Source organism: Phalacrocorax aristotelis, chromosome 5 (genome assembly GCF_949628215.1).
Source record: "Phalacrocorax aristotelis chromosome 5, bGulAri2.1, whole genome shotgun sequence".
In the NCBI taxonomy this organism is placed as follows: domain Eukaryota; kingdom Metazoa; phylum Chordata; class Aves; order Suliformes; family Phalacrocoracidae; genus Phalacrocorax; species Phalacrocorax aristotelis.
In genome coordinates this window covers 42,659,988-42,687,035 of record NC_134280.1, presented here as the reverse complement: position 1 = coordinate 42,687,035, position 27,048 = coordinate 42,659,988, and the positions used below count along the sequence as shown (strand labels likewise).

Genomic DNA, 27,048 nt, shown 5'->3' with positions numbered 1-27,048 from the left:
TGCGCGCCAACTACCCCCAGTAATGTACTGGTCGTGGTGTCACGTGGTGTGGAATGAACACCCATTGGCCAGCCAGGGTCAGCTGCCCCGGCCGTGGCCCCACCCCCTTGCCCGTGTGGCAGACCACGAGAGGCAGGAAAGGTCCCCAACTGCCACAAGCGCTACTTAGGGACACTGAGCCGCTACTTAACAGCAACTAAAGCATCAGTGTGCCATCGGCACTATACCAGCTGCTGTGAAGAGAATTAACTCTATCCCAGCCAAAACCAACACATCGATGCAATAACTCATCAATTTGGAACATTTTCTTGCTGTTCAGAAAGATGGTGTGGGGCCTGAGTTATCTTTTGATACTACCTGTCCCAGAAAATTCACCATCAGGACCTGTGAATCCTTTAAAAGCCTTTAGGAACTCAAGAATCTGAAAACAATTCCATGGACAACTGCTTATTTCAGTTCCTTCCAAGATGATTAAAAGTTTTTAATTAATAAAACAACAGCTTTTAACCAGCTTAGAAAATCAAATAAGTCAAAATTTCTTGCAATCAATTCTAACATTTCCTATAGTCAATGCTTCTTCCTCCTCAACATACTCTGCGAGACCATTCCACTAAACAGGAAAGGTATAAAATATTCCTTAGTAGCCCCCACATCAGAGACCATCCCAGGGTTTTCTGAGTTTTTTCCCCCTTTAGACCTCACAAAGTACCTGGCAAGCCTGCCTAATGGAGATTTCTTACTGTTACCAATATTGAGCCATAACACTTTTTCACCTTGCATCATGCCTACTTCACTTCTCTAATGTTCTCTGTAGGAAGGCCTGTCAGAAGGCTTTTGGGAAGTCTAGATCAGGCCTCTACTCTCATGATGCATCCTAAACACTTCTGAGGTTTCCTTTGCAGAAACAGCACCGGCAAGGCTGCACTACATTGCTATACTCCAAACACACTTTCAAGATTATGTCAATTGATATGCTTGGTATGGACATGAGGCTTACTGCTTTAGTATTTCCAGGTTTAAATGTTTCTGGCCCCCAGTCTTCTGTATAGTGCTTATTTTTTATAAGTTGTGGTTTTTTTTCATTTAAATCAACAGCCTTATATCTGGGAGGCTATTATTTTTTTCCTCCATTATTCATTCCAGATCAGGAGGCTCAGCTAGCAGCAGCACCTCCCCACTGCTCAGAAAAAGATTCAGTCTCAAAATGCACATAAGACTTTCTTTAAATTCTCATTAATCATGGCATGTAATCCCTGGGATCTTGCCAGGCTCTGTGGTTTCCCTGGTGGTCTCCACCTTCAACTCCAAGTCTCACAGATAGCTAATGCCTTAAACCAGTTTGGTCTCTGGAGGCCACCAAGAAATCCCGATTTCCTTCTTGCTCTCCATTTTGTTTCAGCTTCACCTCCTGCCAACTTAATCTGCAATGAATATCTAGACCAAGTCCAGGAGCCTGACTTCCTTGAAAGAGTTAAGACCCATGTTTTAAGCTTCCCTTTCTAGTACTAGTCGAACACTGGTTTTGTAGGACAGACTCCCTGCTTGACACCAAGAACAAGCAATGCCCATAGACACAATACCACCACCTTTTCAGAAGCCTTCGCCACACAGAGGATTGCCTACCGGCCATCCGATGTTTCCTGGATTGAAGCTGTGGAATAAATCTGCTGCTGGCCTTTGCAGCAAGTGCCACACCGGTTGACAATCAAGGCAGATATGCACAGCTGGATCTGGCTTCAGTATCAGTCTGAAGACCAAACAGTATTTGGAAATGGGGAGGGGCATGTGCCTAGGCACTCCATGGTCAACAAATCTGATAGGTCTGCAAGCATTTTAGTGCTTGAGGAACCAAACAGGACTAGAGCAACAAACTCTGAGAAAAAGATATAGAAGTGTTCTCCTAATGCTATTAGCATCACAGCCTCTCAGTAAAGGATTGACTCCTGTTTTGCTTCTTCCTCATGCTAGGAAAAGTGTCTCAGCTGCTGCTGCTAAAGGTTCAGACTTACAGCTCAGTCAGAAGTAGTAAAAAAAGTCAGGAGGACTGGACTCTTAAATACAGTGAAGATCACTAACGGTAACTTCTTGTTCCACCAAGAAAGTGACACAGAGACAGTATGAAGAAAACCCAAGATAAGTGGGTCATAATCTAGGAAGACAAGATCCAGCTAAGGCCAGGACAAGCAATTCAGCAAGTCACTCAACATAGTACTTCCTTCCCTGAGAGATGTTTTGAGCCACCCTTGACTGGGCAAGGCATGTGAGAACACCATAAAGGAGAATGAGCATTCTCCACCAATGCCATAGGAAGAAAATACAAGAACATGTCTCCATAGCCAACAGCCACTGGGGAGATCTTCTTGAGTCTTCACATGGCAGCGCTAACTGCTGAACCACCAAATCCCACCAGCAATATGCCCAGAAGCTCATTCAATACAACTGGTCTGAGGTTCCAGTGATCCACTGGTGCTCTCTTTCCTGCAGAGAGTCCCCCCTGCACCGTGAGACTGGGGCAACAATTTGTCCTGGGAAGAGGGAAAAAAGAAAAAAGAGGACTTTAAAGCCAGCAAAAGGTCTGAAAGGAGAAATACAGTGAAGTGTCAGACAGCAGCAAATTTCTTCCTGGTTCTGCAAGTGTTACTTAATGCACCTAATCTTCAGAGCCACTAAGATGCCGTTGCTAAAGTTAATCAGCTACAGTGAATAAGCTGAGCTCTTGAATAAGAGGAGAGGCAGGAGCAAGGAGCAGGGGTGAGAGGAACAGGTAGGAAGCTTCAACTATAAAATTTCTCCAACCAGCATTTCTCTAACTTTCCTCTTACGAAAGGCACCTTACAGCCTGTAGTCCAATGCAAGGGTAAACTAGAAAATGTGATTAAAAGCCATTTTATCAAAAAGGATAAGTTTGTCATACAGGAGATGGACAAGTCTACTGTCCTCAGCAGTAAAAAGCAAAAACATCTTTGAACCTGGAGCAGAATTTGACCCCTGGGCTCAAGCACTCTAACCTGGCCAGGATTTTTTTGTGCCAGTCATTTCTCCTCCTCTTCCCTTCTTCTTTTCACCATTTAAACAAACAGACTTTCCTTCCCCAAAAGCCATTTTATTACACAGCAGGACAGAAATCAGAAGGCAAAAAAAATCAGAATTAATTGAAAACTGGGATCCTGTCTCCCCTGTGCCAGCCTTGCATTTATTCAATTCTGACACCTAGTGGGCATCACCACAGGCGGGAAGTAGGAGCAGAAGTGCCCAGCCACGCCCGTGAACAGCCCTAGCAGTAACGCTGATGCTCAGCATTAGCTACTGACTAATTCTACCATGAGGGATGTGCTCCATCCTTAGCACAGCTGTGTTTCTTTAAACCCTCCCGTGTTGAACTTGCACATGCAGATATACTGACAATTGCACGTTCTATGGTAGAGCGAAGACTGGAAAATGCTCGGGTCCTGATCCCAGCATCTGACTACTCTGAATTAGGACACAGGCTTGGCAATTAAGGCCTATCATTCGCTTAAGAGAGATCATCCAGGGGTCAGTCTGGTTTGTCACCCACCTGAGATTAGGTTGCTGACAGGAGAGTGTATGCCAGGAAATCTCCACATTCCTTCAGGATGAGCAATATCCTTCTTTCTAACATGGGCTAGGCTCCATCCAGCTTTCACTTGAGACAATCTCTGCCCTTTGAGAAATTTCTGAGACTAGTTTCATGTAGCACTGAACCCCTTAGTTCAGAACCTACTTAGTTGATGGTAATTCTACCCATTCCCAGCTAGCCTAAGCAAATGGAATTGCTGCGGGTCTACCACACAACGCACCAGCACACTTTCCATGGTGGTACCAACCATACCAGTGTCAAGCACTATGTGCAGCAATTATCACTGAGCATGTATGGTGGGATGGCAGAGTCTTGGAAACTAAATGCTATGGCACTCTGCAGCCCAAATACCGCTGTGTTTCCCCAAGTGTTGACATAAGGGCAAGAAGGGAACTGAGCCCAGTTTCTCTGCAACGCCACTGTAAGTTGTCATCCTTCACCAGTACCACACGATGGGAATTCCTGCTCAGATGTTACCAGCATAAAAGTGTTGGGGTGTACAGAAAAAAAAAAGAAAATGCATATAGAAGGACTGATTCTGCCAGGAACGCAGGATTTACTACCTTGTCATAGAGAGTAAAAAGTCAGCAGTTTCCCTCCTTCCACAAACTGAGGTGCTGGAGGTCTGCATAGGAAATGCTGGCTGTGTGCAGGGACAGATCTCCTGACACTGACCCTGCCACAGCAGGCAGTGCGGTTGCTCCTACTCATTCCCCAAATTATTGCACGAGTCCAAATCAACGTAAGTCCTCACTTCTTTCCTCGTCCTACAACTGCTGCAGATGCTCTGCATTGAAAGGGTGACTACATTTCTACCTTCTGGTGAGGCAAGGCTCAAACAAACTGCCACAAAGTCCCTGTATGGAGCAACCCCCAGCCTAATACCTCATGGGTTTGCTGTCTCCCTTCAGACATAGCTCCCACTTTTACTGCCTCAGAGTTTCTGAATGACCTCAAAGTCTACAAGAGGAGAATTTCTATTCCACAGTAAGTAGCATCTCTAAGCAGTATGGGAAAAGCTCCCTCCCTCTCCCTGCTGCTGCATAAATCTTCACTCTCCAAGCAAAATCCAACAACAAAACTAGTGGCCCACTTGCACAGAGCCTGCCTCCTCCTTGGTGTACTTTGCTCTGCACCTTCCTTGCTCATTGCAGCGTTCCTCCTTTCTGTGCTAAACGCAGAATGCTCATGTCCCTCGTACAACATAGAAGAAAGGCAATATGTTACCTAACGAACTCCAGCATAACACCCTGGTTATCACTTAGCAAAGCTACCATGAGTAGTAACTCAGGGAGAGTGGCCACAGAGAACATAGCATGCAAATGGGATGAGTCATGCAAAATATTTCTTGATGCAGGAATGCAAAAAGGGCTTGACGATAAAGTTCTCCATTTGAGCTTGTTCCCTCCAAGGGAGGCAGTTTTGGAGCCTGCCAGTGTACTTGGAGGCTGGGACTCCACAAGTGTGAGGACATGGCTGAATACAAACAGAACCAGGACCCCACAGAATTCCAGGCTTCAGTCGCAGAGAGGAGAGATTTGCTTTTGGATGTGGTTGTGGTATTTCAGACCAAACTCTCCGACATGGGAGCTGCAACTATCATAGATATGTTGGAGCAACAAGCGCTTGAGTCAGCGACTTGAGACCACAAAAGACTTGAGTAATGCAGACAAAGAAAATATTACTCCCCAGCGCCAGATAAACATCTGCATAGCAGATGCCACATCAGCTTCTAGGTGTGAAGGTATTTGCATACATAAAACAAGGAGCTTAAAGTACCTGGAACCCATTCTGCTGGGGGGGAAAAAAAGTGTTTTCTTTGCCTTTTTTTTTTCCCCAAAAAAAGTACATATATGATTAGCACATAGGTGTCTAATTTATGGAGAAGGCTGGCCTTTCATTGCTTTCATTTTGTCTCTCAAAAGGAGATGTTTCAGTCCATGCACACGCTGCGATTGTGCTTGCCAGCAGACAAGCTCCTGCCCTCGTTCCCAAGGGATGTGACTCCAAAGTCCTGCCTTCTGAGCAGTTTTTGCTCATGGGACACCTGTGTTAGCAATGCTAAGAGATCAGAAGACCTTTCTATACAAGGATCGCACCTGGAGGTCAGAGGCAATCTTAGTTTTCATTCTTTAACAGTGGTAAGATTTTTTGGCCCAGACAATAACTGTGAATACATAATAATCTAAATGTCCAGGCATTGCCAGTCACAATGTAGTGGCAGTATATCCCATGAGTCATGGAAATCACTGCAGGGACAGATCTCTGCCACTGAACTTCTGTACAAAGAGGGCAGAAAAGGTAAATTAACGATGCTGAAAGTAGGTTCCTGAAGGAAAGTGGGTTGGGGTTGGTTTGGTTTTTGGTTTTGTTTTTTTTTTTTCTTCAAACACTTGTATGCTTACAGATGGTTATTTCCCCAAACACAATGGGGCAAGGGAGAGGCTCTGTTCATCATTCCAGCATCATCTAGCCAGCCTTTAGCTCAAAGACAAGTTTTCTACTCCAGGTCTTGAAAGACCCACTATCAAACTCAGTTGCCTCTTCTCTTTTCCCAGACATACAGAGCTCTATGTCCATACAAGGATTTTGTAGCAAATATGCTCCCCTCCTCTTCCACTGATGCAGAGGCCTGCCATTCTCAAATCAGCAAAATATGTCTGCTTTCAGGCCAGGAGAACTGTCTGTTGGGAACTAGAAAAAGCAAGAGTGAAATAGGTAAGAGTACAAGAACAGCTGAGGCTGGCTCATGTGTCAAACACCTCATCCCTTCCAAAAGACAAAGTATGGACTTAGAGGAATAGCCCAGGAAGTTCTTATGCCTTTGCTTAGGACAGGAAGACATACCTGTCTGCATGAGATGACAAAGACCACAATCACTTGAGCTCAGGAGTTTCAGAAAGCAACTAAGCTGTTTGTTTCCACCAGCTTTTGAATTAGGAGTCACAGTTCTACCTAAAATTAGCACAAAGGTGTGAAGTCACCCCTATTATGAAGAAGATGCTCAGCAAAAATTACTTGACTGCAGCAGAGAAACAGATTATGCAAGGACTCTGGAGCTGTGCGTTCACAGCCAAGGAAGGGGTGATGTTCCCAATATTGTAGACGCAGGCAAAGCAAAACCACCTTGAGAATAGAAAACAGCCCTTCCTCTGCTGGACGTCTACTCTACACCTTATCAGCACCTTCCACTTCCTTCTCTTCCCTGCTGCTGCTATGGGTAATCACTGAGGGATCCCCTGACAATGTGTTGTCATGCTTATGAGACAGAAATCCCTACAAATCAGGTTACCTTGCTGCAATCAGTAAGGAAATTTAACTGAGAGGCAAATCGGATGGGAGAGCTGATTTAGAGAGAAAAGTCAGTTTATTTTGAAAGGAGGAACAGTTGCATAACTGATAAGGAGCCAACGACCAATTCTGCAGCTCCCATGACCCCCGCTTACCGAGAAAGACAGCTGAGTACTAGGGAGTGCAACAGCAAAACTGCAAACCAAGCCAGCACACTGTGCGATGGGAGTGAACAGGGATGGAAATGGATCTTAAAACCCAGCTGATACTTTTTCCTACAGGAGACAGCTTTATTATGTCCGCATGTTTTAAATATTTCTTTGGCACCAAATGGCACTGTTGTATTCCACCAGATATCCAACTAATTTTACTGTTTCTGTCTCAGAAAATTCACCTATTACTTCGATCCAGTTTGGCACAAAGCCGTCGTGAGCATAACAGAAAACACCTAGCTGGATCTCCAGTGCTCAGGCAACGGGCACCTCCCCCCAGAGGCCTCTTCCCTCCCGTAGCAGAAAAAACAGAGCTGGAAACAGAGAAGGAAAGACATAAAGAAACTGAGAAAAGTACATTCGATCCCAAAACTGCAGAATCCTCACCTGGTTTATTCCCATTGCAGCCAGGAGCAGTGGAAAGCTATGCTCCTCAGAGTGCTTGGTAAGAGGAAAACTGCTTCATTGGGGTCTCAGATCAGGTAACATCCATAGCTCATGTACTATGCAACCGCCCAAACACGCTGGCTACAGGAAGAGTCTCTGGAGTGCAGTTTGAAGCAGGGGCTGCAGCTCAGTCGGGAGAGACTCATCACACCACAGGGCTGCTCAGTCCCTATAATCCTGCTGATCCAGGCACCGGCATGACCAACCTAGGTTGTGGATGCACCTTTGCTGTTATTCCAACTGCATAAAAAACCCCACCTCTTCAGTTCCTTAACTATGTACAAAAGACTTTCCTACATGACTGCTTTTGTAGGAACACTTTCTGTTCCCTATTTGCAGATGACTTGTGGATGTCCAGTGTGGTCACACCTGTGTTAGGTGAACTAGGTGTGCACAGAAGCACAGCCCCAATACCAGCCTACACCAAAGAGCAAACTTGGTGGTAAAGCCTTAAAAAAACCAAACAACAAAACCCACCCCAAAACCACAGACTAAACTCTCCCTTCCCAAAGGGCTGCAGGGGGAGCTCTGTTGCACAGAGTGGAGACAAAGGGACAAGGCTAAAAAGACCTGTTTCCCAGGATGGAAACACATCAAAGGGCTGCTCTAAGCTGGCCTTGTTCCAAAAACTATTAGCACCTGGCAATCACTGTCATTAGCTTCCCTCATCTCCCCAGATTAGTGGTCAACTATCCGTTAAAGCAAGATTGCTGGTGGGCTAAAACTCATGCCTTTGGATCTATAGCAAGACACCTTGTCCACCGCTGTTGTACCCCAGAGAAAAAAAGGAATTAAGTGCCTTTATTAGTTTGAATAAATCAATAATTAGCTACAAGCATTACAGAAAATTACAAGCAACCAGAGAGCAATGCAGAACAAACAGGTGGAATAATGATCCTTTAATAGCGTCATTATGAGATGGTACAACACATACTGAACACATTTATGCTAGGTGTCTGAGACAGTCCTCCCAGTGAGCTCTAGCACATCAGAAGACGGCTATCGACTGACAAGCGCACGCATTTAGCATCTCATGAGCTCATCCAATGGTTATTTGACATTACAGCAGAAAGTAAGTTTAGGGAAAGACTGTTACTTCATTACAGAATAGTTTTCCATGAAAAAGAAAAGGAAATAGCATCAGGTTCTTTCTTCACGTGCTGGATCTTTGATTCTTGATTCTTCTCATTCTCCAATCTACTTTAAAAAAAGGGAGGGGGGGAAGAAATGTCACAGCTCAAAATTTGTCTCATACTTCACAGAACTAACCAAACATCCGTGGCATCAGAGAAAATGCATTCAGCTTCACTGAGTTGCTTATTAATTTGTTGAGTGTCAAATCACACCATGAGGAATCCATAAAAAGAAACCTGCATATCGAAAACACTTCACATGCGCAAAAATGTCATGTCAATTACTAATTAGTGAAAAAAGGAAAAAATAAAAGAATGAGACTGCTAGAAAAATTAACAACAGTGAAATAAGTAACACGGGACACAAATCAACATATATTGTAAAGTCTCAAAAGCAGAGATGGTTGAGGCTATAAGCTGGTCTTCTGAGAAATGTGTCTGAATTAAGAGCTACAATATGCACAAGAAATTTGAGGTATGTTTTCCTAAGAGAACATGTGACTGCTGCTACAGCAGTCTGTAGCCTACACTGAACCTTCAGCAAGTTGTCACCATGGCAACCTGAAATTTTTCTGTAAGACAATTTTGTTAGTAGAATTTCAGGGATAGATTTGTGCCAGAAAGGAGTGTCCACACATGTGGTAGTGACAGATATATTGAACCTCTGAGAACAGCTTGTCCAGGAGCGCCTGGGTCCTGCCCAGCCCTGGAGATAGAGGATGCAGGCCAAAGAACCAGGACCAGCCGCTACACTCATCACTGGGGACTAAGTGACAAGAGAAGAAACAGGAACAAGTGGGAACATGGGAAATTCCAGCTCAGTTTAAGGAAAAATCTTCCCCCATGTTATAATTAATTTAGCCTTAAACGGAATTTCAATTAAAGTTTACAATTTATTGAATAGAGACAAGCAAGCAGCGCTGGATGCATGGGGGATCCTTCCACCTAATGTGCATCCCGTCATACAATACTACAGGGTTTATATTCAGTTACTTAATTAATAACAATTAGTAAAAGCACGCCTAAGTTTACACTCATTGGTCAGTGATAAGCATCCCACTTGCCGTTGGTCAGCCTTATTTAAATTAGCCACGCTTGCCATGTAGATTAGCACGCATGCTCTTTACAGGTGGGGGGGGCAAGTCTTTTTGGTCCTGAATTGGGTCGGTGGTCGCAATCTCCCCCTGCCGGAATTACCTTTCCCCCAGTTTTCATGCTTCAGCGCCTTCTGAGCCAAGAAGTTCCCTGTTATCACTACTGGCTGATTTGTGGCCTTCCCTTATCTTGGCACTCTCCTTTGTATCAGGATGTTTCCACTGTTAGTAAAAAATCTCCAATCAACATTCCAACCATTAAGACAGTTAGCAAGTCAATTGAACGGCCCTCGGTTACACAAGCACAAACAGTTCCATATTGACACAAATCAGATGAAAACATTTTACACCCCAGGAGTGGTCCACCACTGCGCATGGAGCCCAGAGAGGATGAGGGATCTATATCCTGGAATATTCAAACCTCATGAAACTGGCCCTGCTTTGATCAGGGGTCGAGCTTCCAGAGGTCCCTCCCAACCTGCATAATTCTGTGACAAGCACATTTCTAGTGCTTGCAAAATGCAACATTGAGCAGTGGGCTGGAAGACAGCTGAGAGCTCTTTCTGTTCCTCCACTGAAGTCCTGTTCCTCATTGAAGTCTCCAGCAATTAAATTAAGGGGCTTGCAATGAAGCCTTAAAGACTTAGTGAAGTCTAAGGAATCACCCAAGCTCTGCATTCTCCAGAAAGAGGAACAATTTTCTCAGTGCAGAGTGGGTCTAATCTTTCAAAACAGATCCAGAAGAGGTGGACAAAGGACAAGGCAAAAATCGCTGCCATTTAGAATAAATAGCAACAATTCTCCTCTCTGCTGTAACGCCTCTGCTTCATCCCCGCACCCTGATCTGACCTGAGCATCAGAAAAGGTCCTGCCTGGGTCTGTTTCAGTTTCAGTCCTTCACCTCTGAACAGTTGAAAGAATGCTGTCTTCTCTGCTACAGTACATTACAGGTGCCAGGTGACACCAAGGACTTCGCTATCACAGAAGGATTCCAAGGCAGGAGGAATATAATGGTAGCCTGTCATTTCTCCTCCACGTTGCCTAAGCAATAAATTGCTCTAGCTCTCACTCTCAAAGCTGATCTGATACAGACCTTATGTACTATGCAACAAATCGCATTCTGCAGGGATTTTCCTTCCCTCTGATGCTTCACTTTTTTCCCCAGAAAGCAATAAGCTGCTTTCTGAGAACTGTAGAAAATGTGGTGAGTGAATGGGGGGGGGGGGGGGGGGAAAAGACAGAAAATAGGAATCCATGAAAATACAAAATTGGAACTAAAATCAAGCAGCTTCTTAATGAGGACACTGGGGATAAAAGCTTTTCTTTCCGTGCCCCAGGAGGGTTATGCACCCTACTCCATTATTTTTTTTTCTAGAAGACACACAAACAAGCATCCATTTCATTTTGAAGGGTGGATCCTGGATTTCTTGGGTATGAGCAGAAGAGGCCCAATGTTGCCAGTTATTCTTCCACTGAAAAAAAATTAAAATCCCCTAATGTTCAAGGATGCCAATCTATTCACTTCTGCTTCTGCAAGGCTGCTAATCAACTTGTAACAACTGCCATCACCACATTCTTGCCAGCAGTGAGCTATGCCAGGTAAGAATTCAGCCAGAGAGTTGTTTTAATAAAATGTAAAAAACTTGAGGAGAAAATCACAGCCCCTTGGCTTGATGCAGAAGTCATCTGATTGTCAAAAAACTATTTCCTTGTGTGATTAATGACAGTAAGAGAAAAAATCAGTATTCACAATCTACGTGCATATTGCAAGAAGAGGCAGGAGCTCTCTCCTTAATTTTCCTGTTCAAGGAAATGAAGCACAGCTGATGAGACATAAGTCATAGGTCGGACTCCACCCTGCACAAAGACAACTGCCTTAGGCATTTGATTTTGGAAGAGCAGAGCGTTGGGGCCCCTTTCTCTCTTTTGCTTTCTGGGGTTCAAGGTGTTAGGCAAGTTTGAGCCATTTTTTAGGCTCCTTTTTGCGATTCAGAGCCACGAACGCCATAAAGCAGATTCCAGCTAAATGGAACCCATAACTCTACACACCTGTGCACTCTCAAAAAGCCTTTCACATTGTGTGTGTGTTTGTGCTAAACAGCATCCTTCTCAGAGCAGGAGTCCCTCCTCCCTAAAAATTTCAGCAGAGGATTGACTGCGTCACTAACATGCCCTTTGCTGACACTGTGGCAACTGACAGAGCTCCAACAAGCTCCGCACATACTTGGCAGGCCAAGCTAACTAATGACCTTAACACTTGTTGCAGGCTACGGCTGTTAATCGGTGATCAGCTGTTGTACAGCAGCTGGCTCTCCTGCTGTCACTTGCTCATGTGCCTGAGCTATCTGTTGGAAAAACTGTTCCATACCATGACATGTGAATTTTACAATCTTCCCAGTTCCAGAGGTGCACTGGGAAATAAATCCAGAAAATCCGATTAGGATTTGTCACTGGAGTAAGCTCATTAATCATTGACGTGGTTCTTTCATATGCAGTTTGCTAACTGCTTCAGGCATCAGCAGACTTGTAGGTCTCAAGACTGCAGACTTGAAAAAGTTCTTTATACAACAATTGCACCGATTTTTTTTCCTCTTGAATATTTCGGACATTCTAATAAATAAAAAGAGCCATAAAGCACCAGTGAGATTGTTTAGCCTAACTTCTTGCATTAAGTCAGGCACAGGATTCCCCTGAAATAACTCCTGAAATAATTAGCCAAAAATATTAGATTTAGCTCAGAAAATGTAAAATCCAGCATGAAAAACTCTTTCAGCCACTTGCCTTAGTAATTTTTGCAGTAGTCAGTTCCCCACACTGTTGCATAAAAAAAATCACATTTAATTTCTCACCTGAACTTGTCTAGATTTGCCTGTCAACAACAGGTCCTTTGAGTAAGAGATAAAAGTCTTCTATTATTAAATTGCTGTTTCCCCAGCCTCCCCCAAAATATTCTCAGCTAAGCAAAGACAGCTGAGCAATTGCCATCTCACAACACAGCACGTATTTCCCATGCCCCAAACGCCACCATCACAGTAAAGCTTGTAATAATGCCAGCCATGATCCCACAGGTGCCAAAAAGCAAGGAAAAAAGCCATGAATAATTTTACCAGGCCTCAAACACATGAAATAATTTGGTCAGAGGCTCCAACTTAAACCTGTGGATGAAGCACTCTAATTCTGGATACAAGTGAAATTGAGAAGACTGCTGTCTAGACTTTACAGCTAATAGTAAGTCAAATCAATAAAAACAAAAGAAACAAGGAATATTGACGGGGTTTGAAAACCTCCCTTAATCTCATGGTGTATCTGCCTCTGACATGTCCAAAACCTAGGGCACAGGTATGAAACACAGCTCCATACTGACACTTACAACCTATCTTCAAGAGCCAGCAGAAACTATTAAAACTCAAGCTGCACAGGAATTCAAGAACCATAAATTTCTCCCCATTTGTTTCATATTCTCTTTCAAGAAGACTTTACAGCTTGCTTTTGGTTTAGAAATTTGTTACACATTAGATCCAGTAACACAAAACATTTGCAATTACTGCTTAGTGGGAATAGCCCCTCTTGAAAGCCAAAGAATTTATTTTAAAAACCTAGCATTTTCCAAATGTAAAGAAAAGGATATCTGCCCATTTCAAGCACAATGGCCGCCTCCCCCACAACTTTTCTGGAGGATCAGTTGAAGAAAGTTCAACCCAAATTCACCCAACCAGACTGAGAGAGTTTGGTTCTCAGAAGCCAACAATGGTCAGGCTCTTAAAGTTTGTCCCTCTCTTCTCTGGAACGGGTGGTCAACCTTACGCTACTCTTCAGTAAGCCTCAGTCTTTCCACATCATCTCCTTGGATTAAAGCTACCCAGAAGGACACAGAGTGCCACTGTAACATGCTCAAGGAAGTTCAAAGACATTTAGAAAAGTTAGAGATTCCTATAAAAGGAAAGGAAGTAATTAAAACAGCACATCACCTTTACTGGCTCATGGATAAACTAAAATAGCATATGGATTTAATGAAATCATTTTTACAAAGACAGACCTGACCTAGCAGAATGACTGGGTTTTCCTTTCATATCTAGTTTCTAGGAGAGTAGGGGATACGTCTCCTTCAGCACATATAGGTTTACCGCAGATATGCTTATGAGTAACATGTGTGAGTTTTCAGTGAGTCATCGGTACTAAATTACATCTCAAACTGTCTTGTTTCCAATGCAGCAGGCCTGCATTGAGTTCCACATACAAGGAGCATTCAGTTCTGGCACTCTCTACAGGGACAGAGACCTGCTAATGATATGTACCCAAGTGAGTGAGCAAAACCTTTTTAATCAGAAAGACATAACTAAGTAATTTCCTCCTCCTTTCCCAACTACATTAAAACTGTTCAGCATGCCAAAGAATAATCTCCATTCTGTGTTGCCAAAACTCTTTTGAAAATAATTCCCTTTAGATTAACTCTTAGGATGGCAGGTAAAATAGCAGCAGCAATTAGAGCTGCTCCCACGTGGAGCCTCAGAAGTAGGTCAGCAAGGGTGGTGTCTGTAGGATAGGCCTTGTCAGCTCCGAAGAATCATGACTGCCTTTCATTATCGTTCCCATTAATTGGGCTCCAAACATTTCCTCTGCAGCAAACACTTGCCCTGGGTAAACTGCATCTTGGTTCTCCCATATACCTTACTACCACATTCATTTTTTGTTTGCTGAACTGTGTGGCCTCAGGGCCCTATCACACCAGATTCAGCACAAAGACATGGCCATTCCCCCAAGAGTTTGCAGTGTAAATAGACAACAAGTCATGGGTGTGAGGAGAGCACCAGTGCAAAAACGGTAGGTGACTTGATGAAAGACTGGGGCAGAATGGGGCACCCAACAACTCATCTGTGTCTCTGCCAATACACAGCCAGGGCATGTTCCAGATCCCACAGCCAAGTGATACACCCCTGCTCAGGGCAAATAGTTTGGGTAAGGTCCAAAGTGTCCATGAAACATTAGACAGAAACATGTCTTTGCCAGCCAAGAGAGATGGAGGCAAAAAGGCAGAACTGTAGCTCAAGGCTTGAGCCCTGTGCTAAACTCAGGCCAGCAGACTGGTTTTCTTGCACACTGTTCACTCTATCTGCACACCAGGACACTGGTGTTTGTGTGGGCATGTGGGATGGGCTACTCGAGAGCAAGTGAAAGCCATGAGCTCTGGAGTTAGGTGTCTTCCTAGAAGTGAAGCAACAAGAAGAAGATCAAACGCATCTTCTGCTGCCTTGGCAACTGATGAGACCCTTGTTCTGAGAGACCTCCTGTAGGCACCAGAGGTTGCCACCCCATCCACATTTGTCGATGGTGCAGATAGTGCTGTTTGCACTCTGTGTCACTGAGTTTCCGCATAAGCAAGTCCTACAGACCCCCAGAGTAAAATGACTTTTAACATTCTCGCAGCCAAGAAGCACATTCCCAAAGAGGTCCTTTACCCTGAGCAGTCACTTCCCCACCCTGCTGCAAAACCTCCAGAACTAGGGTGCATAAAAGCTACACTTCGAATTGTACTCACCCAAACCATATTATTCAATCTTGTCACGACTGGAATAGCTGGGTTTATGCCAGCCTCCACGGCCACCACCTCTTCCCCTTGAAGGGAAGGCTTCAGGAGCAAAGACATCTTTTAAAAAAAGAACACAGAGACATACATGAGTGTTACGTACTTTCAAACATGTGTTTATTCAGCATTCTACACAACATCAAGACAACCTCAAGGATGCACACAAGCACTGGTTATGAGAGCACAAATCTGGCAATCCAGAACATGCTTACACAGAGTATACAAACCTCTGCATTGCCCTAACTTTGAGGACTAATGCCCTCACCACTTCCTCAATGAGGCCCCTGTCTGTCCAGGAGGAAACAGCTGGGCGTGACCCAAGCAAACTGTTGGCCTTCCATATTTTCTTCTCCCTCAGATGGATGACCTTCAGAAGGTCCAAGCAGATGATTCAAAGGGCAAACTAACATGTGCTAGGACAGTCTAGCATGGCAGAAATGGCTTACCTTCTCTGTGACTGCTGCCTCGCCTGTTGGGATTCATTATCGGCACATGCATCATCTGTAAATTAAAGACGATTCTTTAAAAAGCTAATCTGTCAAGAAGTCAGCTTCTCCTTTTTTCCTCAGGTACTATGTGATCAGAAGTAATTCCAGACTCCATTATTAACTTCTCTGAAACAAGATTACTGCTGATACTATTGCAGGAAGCCTGCAGTTGCAGGTAGGTTCTCAGGTCAACATCTTTCATATTTAATACTTCACCTGACCTTCCTGTAGTGCAGATAAAACCAGGAGAGCAGAGCCTGGAGAGCAGAGTTATTCTGTTGTGGTTACGCAGGGCACCTCTTTACTCATTTATCCCGAATTACTCTTTTAGAAAAGTTCTCTAGACTCTTTTTTTGTGGCCTCTATCCCAGTAATGTGATCCTAGCATCAGCCAATTTTAATTCCTTCTTCTATCCAAATGCTACCAGCACTACAGGAGCTACGCCAACACCATCCACAGTGAACCAGGCTGAGATCTCTTGAACTGAGTTACAGCTCTAAATCAAGATCTGCAGTGCACTTGCTGCAGCCCTCTGCAGAAAGAAATACTTTCCTTTTCATGTGCAATAATTCCCTTTGGCATTTATTCCTTATTAACATTGCAGGAAATATATTCCCCAGCAGGAATATTGGCAGCAGTACCGAATCTTAAGCGATGGTTAAAGATGACTTACAGGAAGATATCTGCTTGTAAAAGTAAGTGTTTATACCGAGTATCCTATTAAACAAGAGGTATGCCTAACCCACAGAGGACAGACTGAACATCCAAGACTACCTTACTTATTTCAGTACTTCACATGCAGTCTTTCTGCTCTGCAAATCAAGACTTCCTGTGGTGCATTCACTAGCTAGCTCTGAATAGATATTCTGAGCAAAACAAAACAAATTGCAAGCTAATTTGGCAATTGAAACCAAGAGAAGGTGACACAGAATCCTATTTGCTTCAAGTTTTTCATTTAGTCACCTGCACTTTCCAAAAATAAAAGCTGTCCATATCCTCTGGCACCTTGCTTATGAAACTATTTTTGGTCCCTGCATACAATCTTTGAGCACAACACCCACTGCAGATCTGTGCTGTAAGCACAGGCACCCAGTTTCAAATGCTAGTTAATGGAAAAAGTGGACACTGGCGTGATTTGAAAACAGCTAGCAGGAATTCACTGGTTGGGTTGGCATTTAATCACACCTTAAAAACGAAGTAAGAGCTCAAAAAAGGGAACACAAATCTCAGTAGAGCAACTGTTCTTCAGCTATACTGTGATTACATGCTCAGCTGAGAGCTGAGTTTGGTAACAGTGCCAGAGTCATCAGTATTTGTTTCTGTCTAAGATGTGCTAATCACTGTTCTCCAGGCACATACTTTATATGTCAATGAAGAAAGAGTGTCGGAGTTGTTGGATGTGCCGGACTGCCACAGAGATTCACACTCTCCCCAGGCATCCATCAAGCAAGGTCAGAGCTCTCAGCTGATGGAAAGCAAAGCATTACAGGAGATTGTGGATTTCAAACCACATTCAGTTTTCTGATCAAAACCTCCAACTGCAACAGGAGTCACTGTTTACACATATACACCTGACTTATCCTTAAAAGAAGATGAGCAGGATTTTTTCTCCCCCAGGCAGCAGAAATCAATTTTCCCCTTCCTTACCTCCTCACTGCTCATTGATTCAGAGCTGGATGTGCCACGATGGCACTGCACGATAATGTTTGAGATCACCTCATCGGAGACTTCCACAACACTTCTGCAGAAAGCTGTTGGCTGTAACAGATCAAAATAGAGAAAATATTGTAGAGCAAAGCTATAGGGCAAACCCTATCATGGGAGTTTGACTGGGGGTGGAAGCCTGTACAAATTCCAAAAGGAAGAAACTCAAGCAAGATTATACACCTTAAAAATTATTGGAGCAGACTGCAGCCAGATGAATATATTCTGGCACATACAACTACAAGTTATTGCTCCACAATTGCATGTTAGCTATATGAAGCCTTGAACCTGCTCAAGGTAGAAGAAAATCTCCAAATCCTTTTCGTGGCTCTGGCATCACTAAGCACAAACAGGAGAGCTGTGCAGGGCTATGCTGATGGCAGCTCCAGCTCTAGAAGTTAAACTACTTTTAAAAAAGTTGTCTCTACTGTTTGACAGAAGCTCCAGCAAAACCTGCAACCAAGTTTGGAAAACAGAGACCCTTGTTCTATATTTCATGACATATTACCCCAAGAAGAAAAGAGGAGGGATGGTATCTGTTTAGGATACAGTGATAACTTCACAGCAGCCAACCCTTGGGTCTTTAAAGAAAACCTAGCAACAACCATCAATTCCACATTGTCTCACCTAAACACACACAAGCTGCTTAGCTCAAGAGACATTTAACCCCCACCCCTTCATGGAGTAAATTACCTCCTGAGGAAGTAGCTATGAGGGAAGCCTTTGTGCTACCTGTTCAGTGCCTCCCCAGAATCCCTCCTCTTCCCTAAAGACTGTTCTCAGGAAGGACAGATAAGTGTGGTAGCCATTCACAGAGGAAAAAGACACGAGAAGAGCTCAGCTTGGAGCAGCACAAAGAACCAGAGATAATCTCAGTGGAACTCTGACACACAGTATGGCATCATTGCACACAGGGATTTAAGAGCTACTCCACATGCTTTGTAAGATATGTGCAAGCGGTTAGAACATAACCACTCAGAAGCTTGCAATGGGAGCCATGTTTCATCAAAAATAACTGTCTGGAGAAGTCCAGATTCAAAGATTATGTATTTACACCAAAGCTGGTCACCTATGAATCAGAGTGCAGCAAGAGCTGTATCAGGAGTGTGATCCATGTTTCTTTCAAGCTGAAAAGAGAGTTGAAAATCTGAAAGATTAGCACTGTCAGCACAGAGTGAGAATCTGACTATATAGGAAGATGAGCCTTTATCTGGTGCCCAGATGCATGATAGACAAAAGCACGTCAAACCTCAGTATTTCCACACTCTTATCTTGGAAAAGAAGCCGCACCTTCCTTACAGGATTTGGTCCCAAAGAACACAGACACTTTCACTACATGCTGCTCCAGGACACTCATCCTCTCTTTTCAGCTCCGAGCAATTTCTCTATTCCCCACTGACCAGGCAGAAGAGCTTCCCAGCAGTGACCCTTCCCATCTAACACCTAATCCATGATGTAGGTTGTATTTGTTTGGGTTTGGTTTTGTTTTCATAAAGCCAGTCATTCTTCAGCAGTAGTGTTTCAACATGCCCTGAGAACATCCTGCATGGAAGGGGGGTTTCACATTCACACCAGATGCACTTACCACAAAAGGCCCAATTTTGAAGTCACATGTGAACGGGTCTCTCCCTGAAGCTTTTGTGCACACAGTTTCACGGATGCTGAACTGCAGCTCTAGTCTATAAGCATTGCTGTTCCACATGTCAACCTGGTAAAAGGAAGGTCAACGCAACATCTAATTAGTGCCTGTCATTCTTATATGCCCACTACATGGTGATCTTGCTTCTTTGTAATGCAGAAGTAAGACATAAGGGCACTGTGGCTCAGTGTCCAATTTAGAGCAGATTACTGCATGTGAGAAAGGGTATTTTATTGTGGTCAGGAGTAACTCTTAGGCAGATTTGGTAACAGCAACATAGAACAGCTTTCCACAGGAGTTTCACTGAAACCCCACAGCCCAGTATGGGATCCTCCTACTGCTCAGAGTTAGTTGAGGGGACTATAGCTGTCAAAGGTAGATTACTCATGCATGCTACCCCCTCTTCTGTGGGAACCAGGGTGCTAACAGCTCTGTTTCGGATATCTAGGCTGCTGGGAAGTCTATTGCAAATACATGACTTGGAAAGTAAATCACGCAACTACAAGCAACTGAATTAACACAGTTTATAGAGTCGTCCCTGTCAGGTCGAGTGCCTCAATGAGCAGCGTGCATTGCTACACTGCAAGCTTCAGAGAGTTGCTTTTGTTGACACAGGATTTTCTTCTCTCCTTCTCTAATCCAGATGGGAGACTCAACAAAAAAATATAAACCACAAAACCCCCACTGCTTTTAAGCACATTTTTTTTCCAAACTAGATCAATCCAAAAGTCATCTTGTCATTCATTCTTGCAGAAGACGCCATCTATAGAAACAAAATGGTTCTGAGGATGCTCAGGAACATGGACATGCTAACTTTAAATTAGGAAGCTTTAACTCCTTAACTCTGAGCATGCAATATAATTCATAGCAACACAAATGGATAAGGGTTTCCTGCCTGCATTTAGACACTAGTAGATTCAAACCAGAATTGATGTGTAGAGAGAGGCAGATGATGTAAACACAGATTAGAGAAAAGAATCCTAAAGCTGTCTGTGGTGGCATTTAATTAACAGTGCAGACATTCAGCTGAGACCTTCAGATAAACCAGGTTACTTTATGCCCAAAGCAAAGCTGTTAGCTGGAGGTATTTAAAAACAGCAGTTTTGAACAAAATCTTACAAGACATTTCACAAAGTTTTCTACTCTAGAGGTGCAAAATTTGAACTCCTCAATAATTTTTTAATTACAAACCAACATACAAAGAATGTTTAGGTTCCTAAAGCGATAGCTTCAGACAATGCCCCAAACCCACCCTCATCCAAGCAACATCAGAAAACCCCAACTAAATCTGGGTTTCCAGGGTTGGGTGAAAAAGAGTTTTGCACCACAGCAAAGCATACTTCAGGTAAAGGATCTCCGTTGTCTGCGCACTTACTCTTGTGACATGGCTCCTGACAACACCGTACAGGTTTGTCCCCCAAGACTGAGAATTGACCCTTGCAATGGAAGCATTGAGAGCCTCTTCTGTGACAGGGAGTTCGTAGTCGTACACTGGAAACCCTGAGACAGAGGCATAGTTCCATTAGAAGTTTGGTGTAGTCTTGTACTTTTCCTTCCTAAACCATCGTAAGAAAGAGGATGTGGTTCCATTCTAAGCAACTTACCTGAACACGAGAAAATGCTCACTGTGAGGACAAAAATTAAGATACTCATGGCGTGACTTTCAAAATCCTCTGGTCTTTTCCTTTTCTAAGCTAGGGTTTCCAGTGCATATTCCTCTGGCTTTATATAAATGCAGCCTTGATCCTACACCTGACCTTCCTGTGTTCAAGCTCTGCTACAAACATTGCACTTTAAACAGAATTGATCTGAGAGTAAATATTTGCTGTCAGCTTTTCTCCATTTAGAGGTAGTTCTCTGATAAGAGATGGGCTGCAGTGTTGTTTTCCTGATATCTCCATAGCCAAAGGCAAAACCTAGTTATTTTGTTCATTGTTAGCCATTAGTTATACTTTTAAAGCTGGTGAGTGAACTCCTTCCTTAGCACTGGACTGGTACCTTTGTGTCTTGGAAGCAACTGACAGCACTTACAAGCTGGCATTCCCCGAGGAGGGGGCGATTCCCCGGCATGGAATGGGAATCCACCCATGTGGACTGGTCTGACACCACCACCCTGCAGGCTCAAGCATCCAGCAGAAGCCCCCCTGACACAAGGCACACAGCAGACCATTGGGTCACCCCAGGTCTCTTTGTCTTGCAAGCTCCTGGAACCTCTGCTGTTTGGTACAAGCCAGAGAGCTTGTACCAAATTGCTTTGGCTCTTGCCAAGGCTGAGCCCAGCAAACCAAACAAGTGAGTGGCTGTGGACACTTGGTTTCCCCTGTCAGATCCCCTTGATGCTCAAGCTTCAGTTTCAGCACAGAAATTAATGGGATTTTTTGGAAAATTACAGCATGACTACAGTACTGAAAACATCATAAGGATGAGCTGGACATGACACCTCAGCACTTAGCTAACCAGAACCAGACTGCAATGGGGCAAAGTGTTCGCTATACCCTCTCCAACACACAGCACTTGCTAGTCTTGGTTTCCAGATACAGGCAGCCTACCTTATTGCTCTACCACAACTACCCCACAACAGAGCCACTGAAACACTTCTAGCAAGATTCAGAGATGCATCTGGGTTTTAAGTGCCTAAACGTTGTCCACGGGAGTCAGGAGGGAAACAGCTGTCTTCAAACAAGTTGACCCATTGCTGACAGTTCACAAGGCAGAGATGCATCTAACCATATTCATTTTGAAGATCCCCTGCGTGAAATTCCTTCATTAACCTTCAAATCACAGTTCTACTTGAATTATATAGCACAGGGTCATTTCAAGAACTTTCCAAATGACAAGCACTCAAGGAAAGACCGGGACTCAGGTTTAATAAGGATGAGGATAAAGTTGCTCTGGTTGTTAGGTTGTCAGATTGCAGGATGGCAGCCAATCACAAGGTTGCACACTGTGGGGATCTGACTCCTTGGTTGACTGATGGAGTCGGGTATGTATCACTCACACTGCAAGTACTTTAAGGCAAAGACCCATAAAGGCAGCACTTTTCTAAGGCACAATACCAACCACAGCCCAGATGTGGACCTTGATGGTCAGGGGATTCATTCCCCATTGTTGCTGCAAGATCCTAGAAAAGGAACCTGTTGAGCCATGGTACGCTCAACAGGTTTGTGTGTTGAGCGGAAAGAGTTTCTGTGCCAGTTGGTAGAGCTGCACATGAGGACAAAGACCGTGGTAGGAACAAGCTGTGCCTGGGGCGGGACAAGCAGACACAGTGCCAAACAGGAACCTTGCCAGGGCCACATTACTGGCTAGTACCACACCACATGTGTGCCATTCCACCCAAGCACTGCTTTGAGAGAGGTGGATGTGGGCGCATATTCCAAAAAGGGGTGGGCATTTTTTACCAGCCAACTTGGATTTCAGCACTGGGAACATGATCAAAAGCACCGATTGAAACTTTGGTCGGTCAAAAGCCAGAGCCTCTTCTGTACGTTCATTCTCCTTGCTCACTGCAGCTGAAGACACTCTCTCCTGGCTTTTGGACACACTCATCTGTAGCCAGAAAGGTCTGCCCTTCTGCTTCCCAGTTATCCTCAACTGCTGTCTGTGCCACGGGGAGGCCAGTAATATTCTTTTGTGTCTACAGCCACACCAAAGCACCACAATGCGGAGGATTTAAAACGAGCTGGAGATACTCAAGAACAGAGCCTGTTGTGCTATGCCCAGTTTTTCTGCAACAAGTGCCAAGACCACACTCTCTCAGATCAAGGAGGAAAACCTTCTGATACACTGTTTGACCTGCTTCTGTGGTGGTTTCTCTGCAATCAGTCGTGCTGCTGTTGTGGTAATGAGACACAAGAATGAGATAGCTCAAACAACTTGAATGGAAACAACTTGACATTTGGAGCACCAAGGTCCGTATTGTTTTCCTGCACCCTTCACCACCAACTCACTGTGGTAGTTTGGGTAACATTTAGCTTTCAACTTCATCCTTAGAAAAGGAACCATCTGCCTCCTGCATGCAGGGACCAGTTAATATTCCAACAGAACCTGAATATGTAAAATTGCTTCCTAACTGCCAAGCCACAGCATTGTAGCCAGTTCAGGAGTGATTTTAACTATTGAGAACAGGGTTTAAAGATTTTCCTCTTAGAGCAGCTACTAGGAAATGCTGCCAGCAGGATTGTAGTATTCTGAGTGGGGCTTAAAAATAAAATTGTTTAATAAAATGAAAGTTCCTCTGCAGAGCTCTGGCTTTGCTTTGCGGCATCCAGAGAATGGAGATATTTGCTATTCCGCTTCTCTGAATCCTCCTCATTAAGTCTGTAATGCACTTGGTAAATATTTCTCCTATCTCTCCACAGATACATTATACACTCCAGTCAATTCATGTTACAGCAAAATTGGCTTCATTCACGGTGTCAGAGGCTGGGTTGAGGGTGCTCAACCTAAGCAGAGTCAGGACCTGGGGAAGAGGTAGAAGCTGGGGCTGGGCAGGATGGGAACAGGGAAGAGGGAAAGTCTGTGAAGAAAGCAGGCTCAGGCACATGCCAGCAAGAGGAAAGGCAAGCCTAAGCAGGGTGCAGCACTGTCCCCACTCACAGGTAATACGTCTCTGCAGCTACCACCTACCTAGTGCTAATGGACCAGTCACAGCCAACAGGAGAAGGATGGGGTATTTTCCTTTGGGGCAGGTGTTTGAAAAGCAGGATTCTTGGGTAATCTCTGCTTTCAGTAGATTTAAGCAACGGAACCATTTTCAGACCTGAAGTGGCCCAAGTTCTGGGTTTCTGAGGCGGTCCAAGATTTTCAATTTGGACTGGAGACTGTAACTTGTGAGGAGCGACTGGAATTAAACCTGAAATTCAATACTTTGCAGAAAGCCTCTGAGGTCAAGTTCCTGAAGCCAAGAGACTCTTCATTTATCAGCACATTCAGAACAGAGAGATGTCATTTCATTTGTGCTAAGGAAACAACAGGCATGGCAGCACAGTCCAAGGACAACATGCTATTGAAAGAGCAAAGCATCCTTCCCTTCCTCTAGAGATCAGCTCCTGGCATTGGCTGATAAGGACCGTGCCACAAATTACTAGGTACTACACGCCATTTTGGTGAATGGTGCCTGGAGAAATGACGAAAGGGGAAAGCCTTTGCCTCAAACTGAAAACAGGGCACAACAAAATTGAGAAAGTGCAAAACATGAGACAATAAGTGTTTCTGACATGTTGCCTGCTGCCTTCCACATCCCCAGGAATAATAGAGGCTTTCATGGGAAGACAACCCAGACACCACACAGCACTGGGAAGAAGCCACAAATTTCATCGGCAGTTTTATGAAGGCTTCTGGCTGCAACAGTAGCAGCAGAGCTCACAATGTCTCTGATCAGGATAACATTTTTTCCCACCTGATTAATCAGACAGAAGAACTTTGAGAAGATTTTCAGAGAGAGCTTGCAGAGCAGACAGAAAAAGCATATGGGGCACATACATACACATCTTTTTAGAAAGAACAAATGTTATAGTTAAATCCCCCAAAATACAAAAAATTTTGAAACTTGAGAGGGGGCAAGATGGAGAAATTTAAGGACTAAACGTTGACCCTACTACCAGCAAACTCCAGATGTCAAGCACCTTGGGGCAGAGGGAGGGGGTTTGTATTCAATTTAATCTACACTGCAAACAGACAGGCACCATTTAAGAAAGAGGAAATTAAAGACCTTCTGTCAGATTACTATTTGCAGACCACTTTCACTCCCAGCAATCAAGTCAGCTCTGTTCCCAGACAACTAAGAGAATAATAATTTCTTTTTGAGAGTGAAATTTTGATAATTAAAAGTTGTGTTTTAATTTAAAATGTAAATTGTCCAGTATCATCATATGCCTGTATGCTGAAAACAGTCTAAACAGCATCCCAGGCACTGAGTGCTATTCCTGATCCCTTGTTTCCTGGACATTCAGATGACAGATTAAAGTTAATGATGTCCCTTCAGATAAAAGAAAACCTGACTAAATTCAAAGCAGCATGTTCTTTTTTTTTTTTTTTTTTTAACCCCTAGCCCCCTCAACAGGGCACTGGCTAAAACAAAAGGCTCCCTAAAAGTTATTCTATATGGATAACTTCACACATGCAGAAGACTTTTATTGACATCAGCTGATAGAGGTAGGAGAAAGGCTGCTATACTTTGCTCAGACTAACAGAGGCTTTGAGACCTGATCACAACCACCACAAGAGACTTAGTTTTCATTCCCTTCAGATCTTTTCTGCATGTCCCTCAAGAAACTATTCAATCATACAGCCAGTGCAGACACTGATTGTGGGCTGCTGAATGTTTTCCAGCCCTTGACCACCTGGGATGGAGAATTAGTCTTTGTTCTTCCAATTTCTCTAATTGCTCTCACAGTCTTACAAGATGGTACCCTCTGCCATGCTGGCTGCATTTCTCAACCCTACGTAGAGCTTTACACTGCAAAGCTCTTGAAGATTTGGTGGTCAAAAAGAGAGTAAAGTGAAGACAGGCAAATAAAGTGACACCTCAGCCTCCCGCACCCACAGTATTAAGGATGAAACCAGACGCATTTCATAAGTCTAGAGTTTATACCATGGCAGTTTCATACTCTGCAAGGGTTGCTGATGCTCTAGGAGAACTCACCGAGTTCTGTGTCAACACTGAAAAGAATTGGGGCTGATGTCTTAACAGTAATTTTACAAAGATTAAAGGAAGCATTTCAGTAAGCTCCTACAGGTAGCACCTTACCCCCTTTGCACTGCACCTCCGAGGTACCCCATACACGCTGGTCTAATGAAGGCAATCTAAACCTACAGAGTTTCTGCTGCTGTTGCTGGAAGTGGACTTTGAGAGTGAAGCAACAGAAAGCACACATTGCAGCAAACAAAACCTGCATAACACGCACTGGATGACTGTTCTGAAACACCACAGGCTGCAGCAGAATCTCAGAGGTCTCACTTCACTACTTTGAGCCTTTGAAACTTTAAATATTTATATTCCCTGTGTCTGCCAGGTCAGCAGTAATAGTTCTTACAGGGTCACTGGCACAACTTTGTAGCTGATGCAAGGCAAACATTACCTCCAGACCCAAAGACTGTTACCTGAAAAGCCAAAAAGCTATATCTGATTTTACTTTTATTTCTTTTTGTTTTGTTTTGTTTTTTAACTTTTGCTCACCATACTGGTAATTTTCAAGGTTTTCTCCCTATCCCTAGGGCACATTCTCAGACAGTTCCACTGTTACATCCTTTCGCATTCTTAGTGAAAGATACTTGCAACCACCAGTCAAACCAAGTCCTGGAAAAATTTGAAATTCTAGGTGAAACCAGGCAAAACATTCACCTTCAGCTTCTGAAGGCATCAACTGTCAAGTACAGACAGCCACCGGTGTCATATGCTGTCCTTTGTGACCCTCATGCTGCTGATGTAAAATAGTGTGTTTAGACTTTGAAACTAACACCTGAGAATTTTAACAAGGTAGTAAATAACGCTTAGGCCAGATAAGAGGGTATTAGCAATGCATGCCTCACTAACGAGTGCTTCCTCAAAGGAATACAAATCAGTAGAACTCCAGGGACTGATGGTGGAAACATCCTGCTACAAAGAAGGCTGTGAAGATAAGGGAAGGCCACAAATCAGTCAGCAGTCATAAAAGGGAACTTCCTTCCCCAGAAGGCGCGACCACCAACTCAGTTGAGGGATGAAAAGACTTCCCTCCCCCACACTGACTCCTCTTGATCATGCGCACTGAATTAATATCACACTGTAGCTTTGAATTTAAGCGAAGAAGATACAGGCCAATGGAATAAGAGGAGGCTCAGTCAGGTATATGATTATATATTAGACAGGTGTTC

At 43.9% G+C, this 27,048-nt stretch overlaps 1 protein-coding gene across 2 annotated transcripts; it reads right to left on the bottom strand.

Annotated features, from left to right (window-relative positions):
- Positions 1-8,313: 8,313 nt before the first annotated feature.
- On the bottom strand, positions 8,314-20,906 carry SPP2 (secreted phosphoprotein 2). Of its 2 annotated transcripts, none has more exons than XM_075094143.1 (7): positions 20,796-20,906; positions 20,567-20,691; positions 19,138-19,260; positions 17,496-17,606; positions 15,806-15,860; positions 15,312-15,419; positions 8,314-8,748 (listed from the first exon to the last, which is right to left on the bottom strand). In XM_075094143.1, exons 1-6 carry the CDS (start codon positions 20,842-20,844, stop codon positions 15,322-15,324), a joined length of 561 nt encoding a protein of 186 aa, XP_074950244.1. In that variant the 5' UTR covers positions 20,845-20,906; the 3' UTR covers positions 8,314-8,748; positions 15,312-15,321. The 2 variants fall into 2 exon arrangements, with proteins under 2 accessions (XP_074950244.1, XP_074950243.1); XM_075094142.1 differs by having other exon boundaries at positions 8,314-8,745.
- Between the last annotated feature and the right edge of the window lie 6,142 nt (positions 20,907-27,048).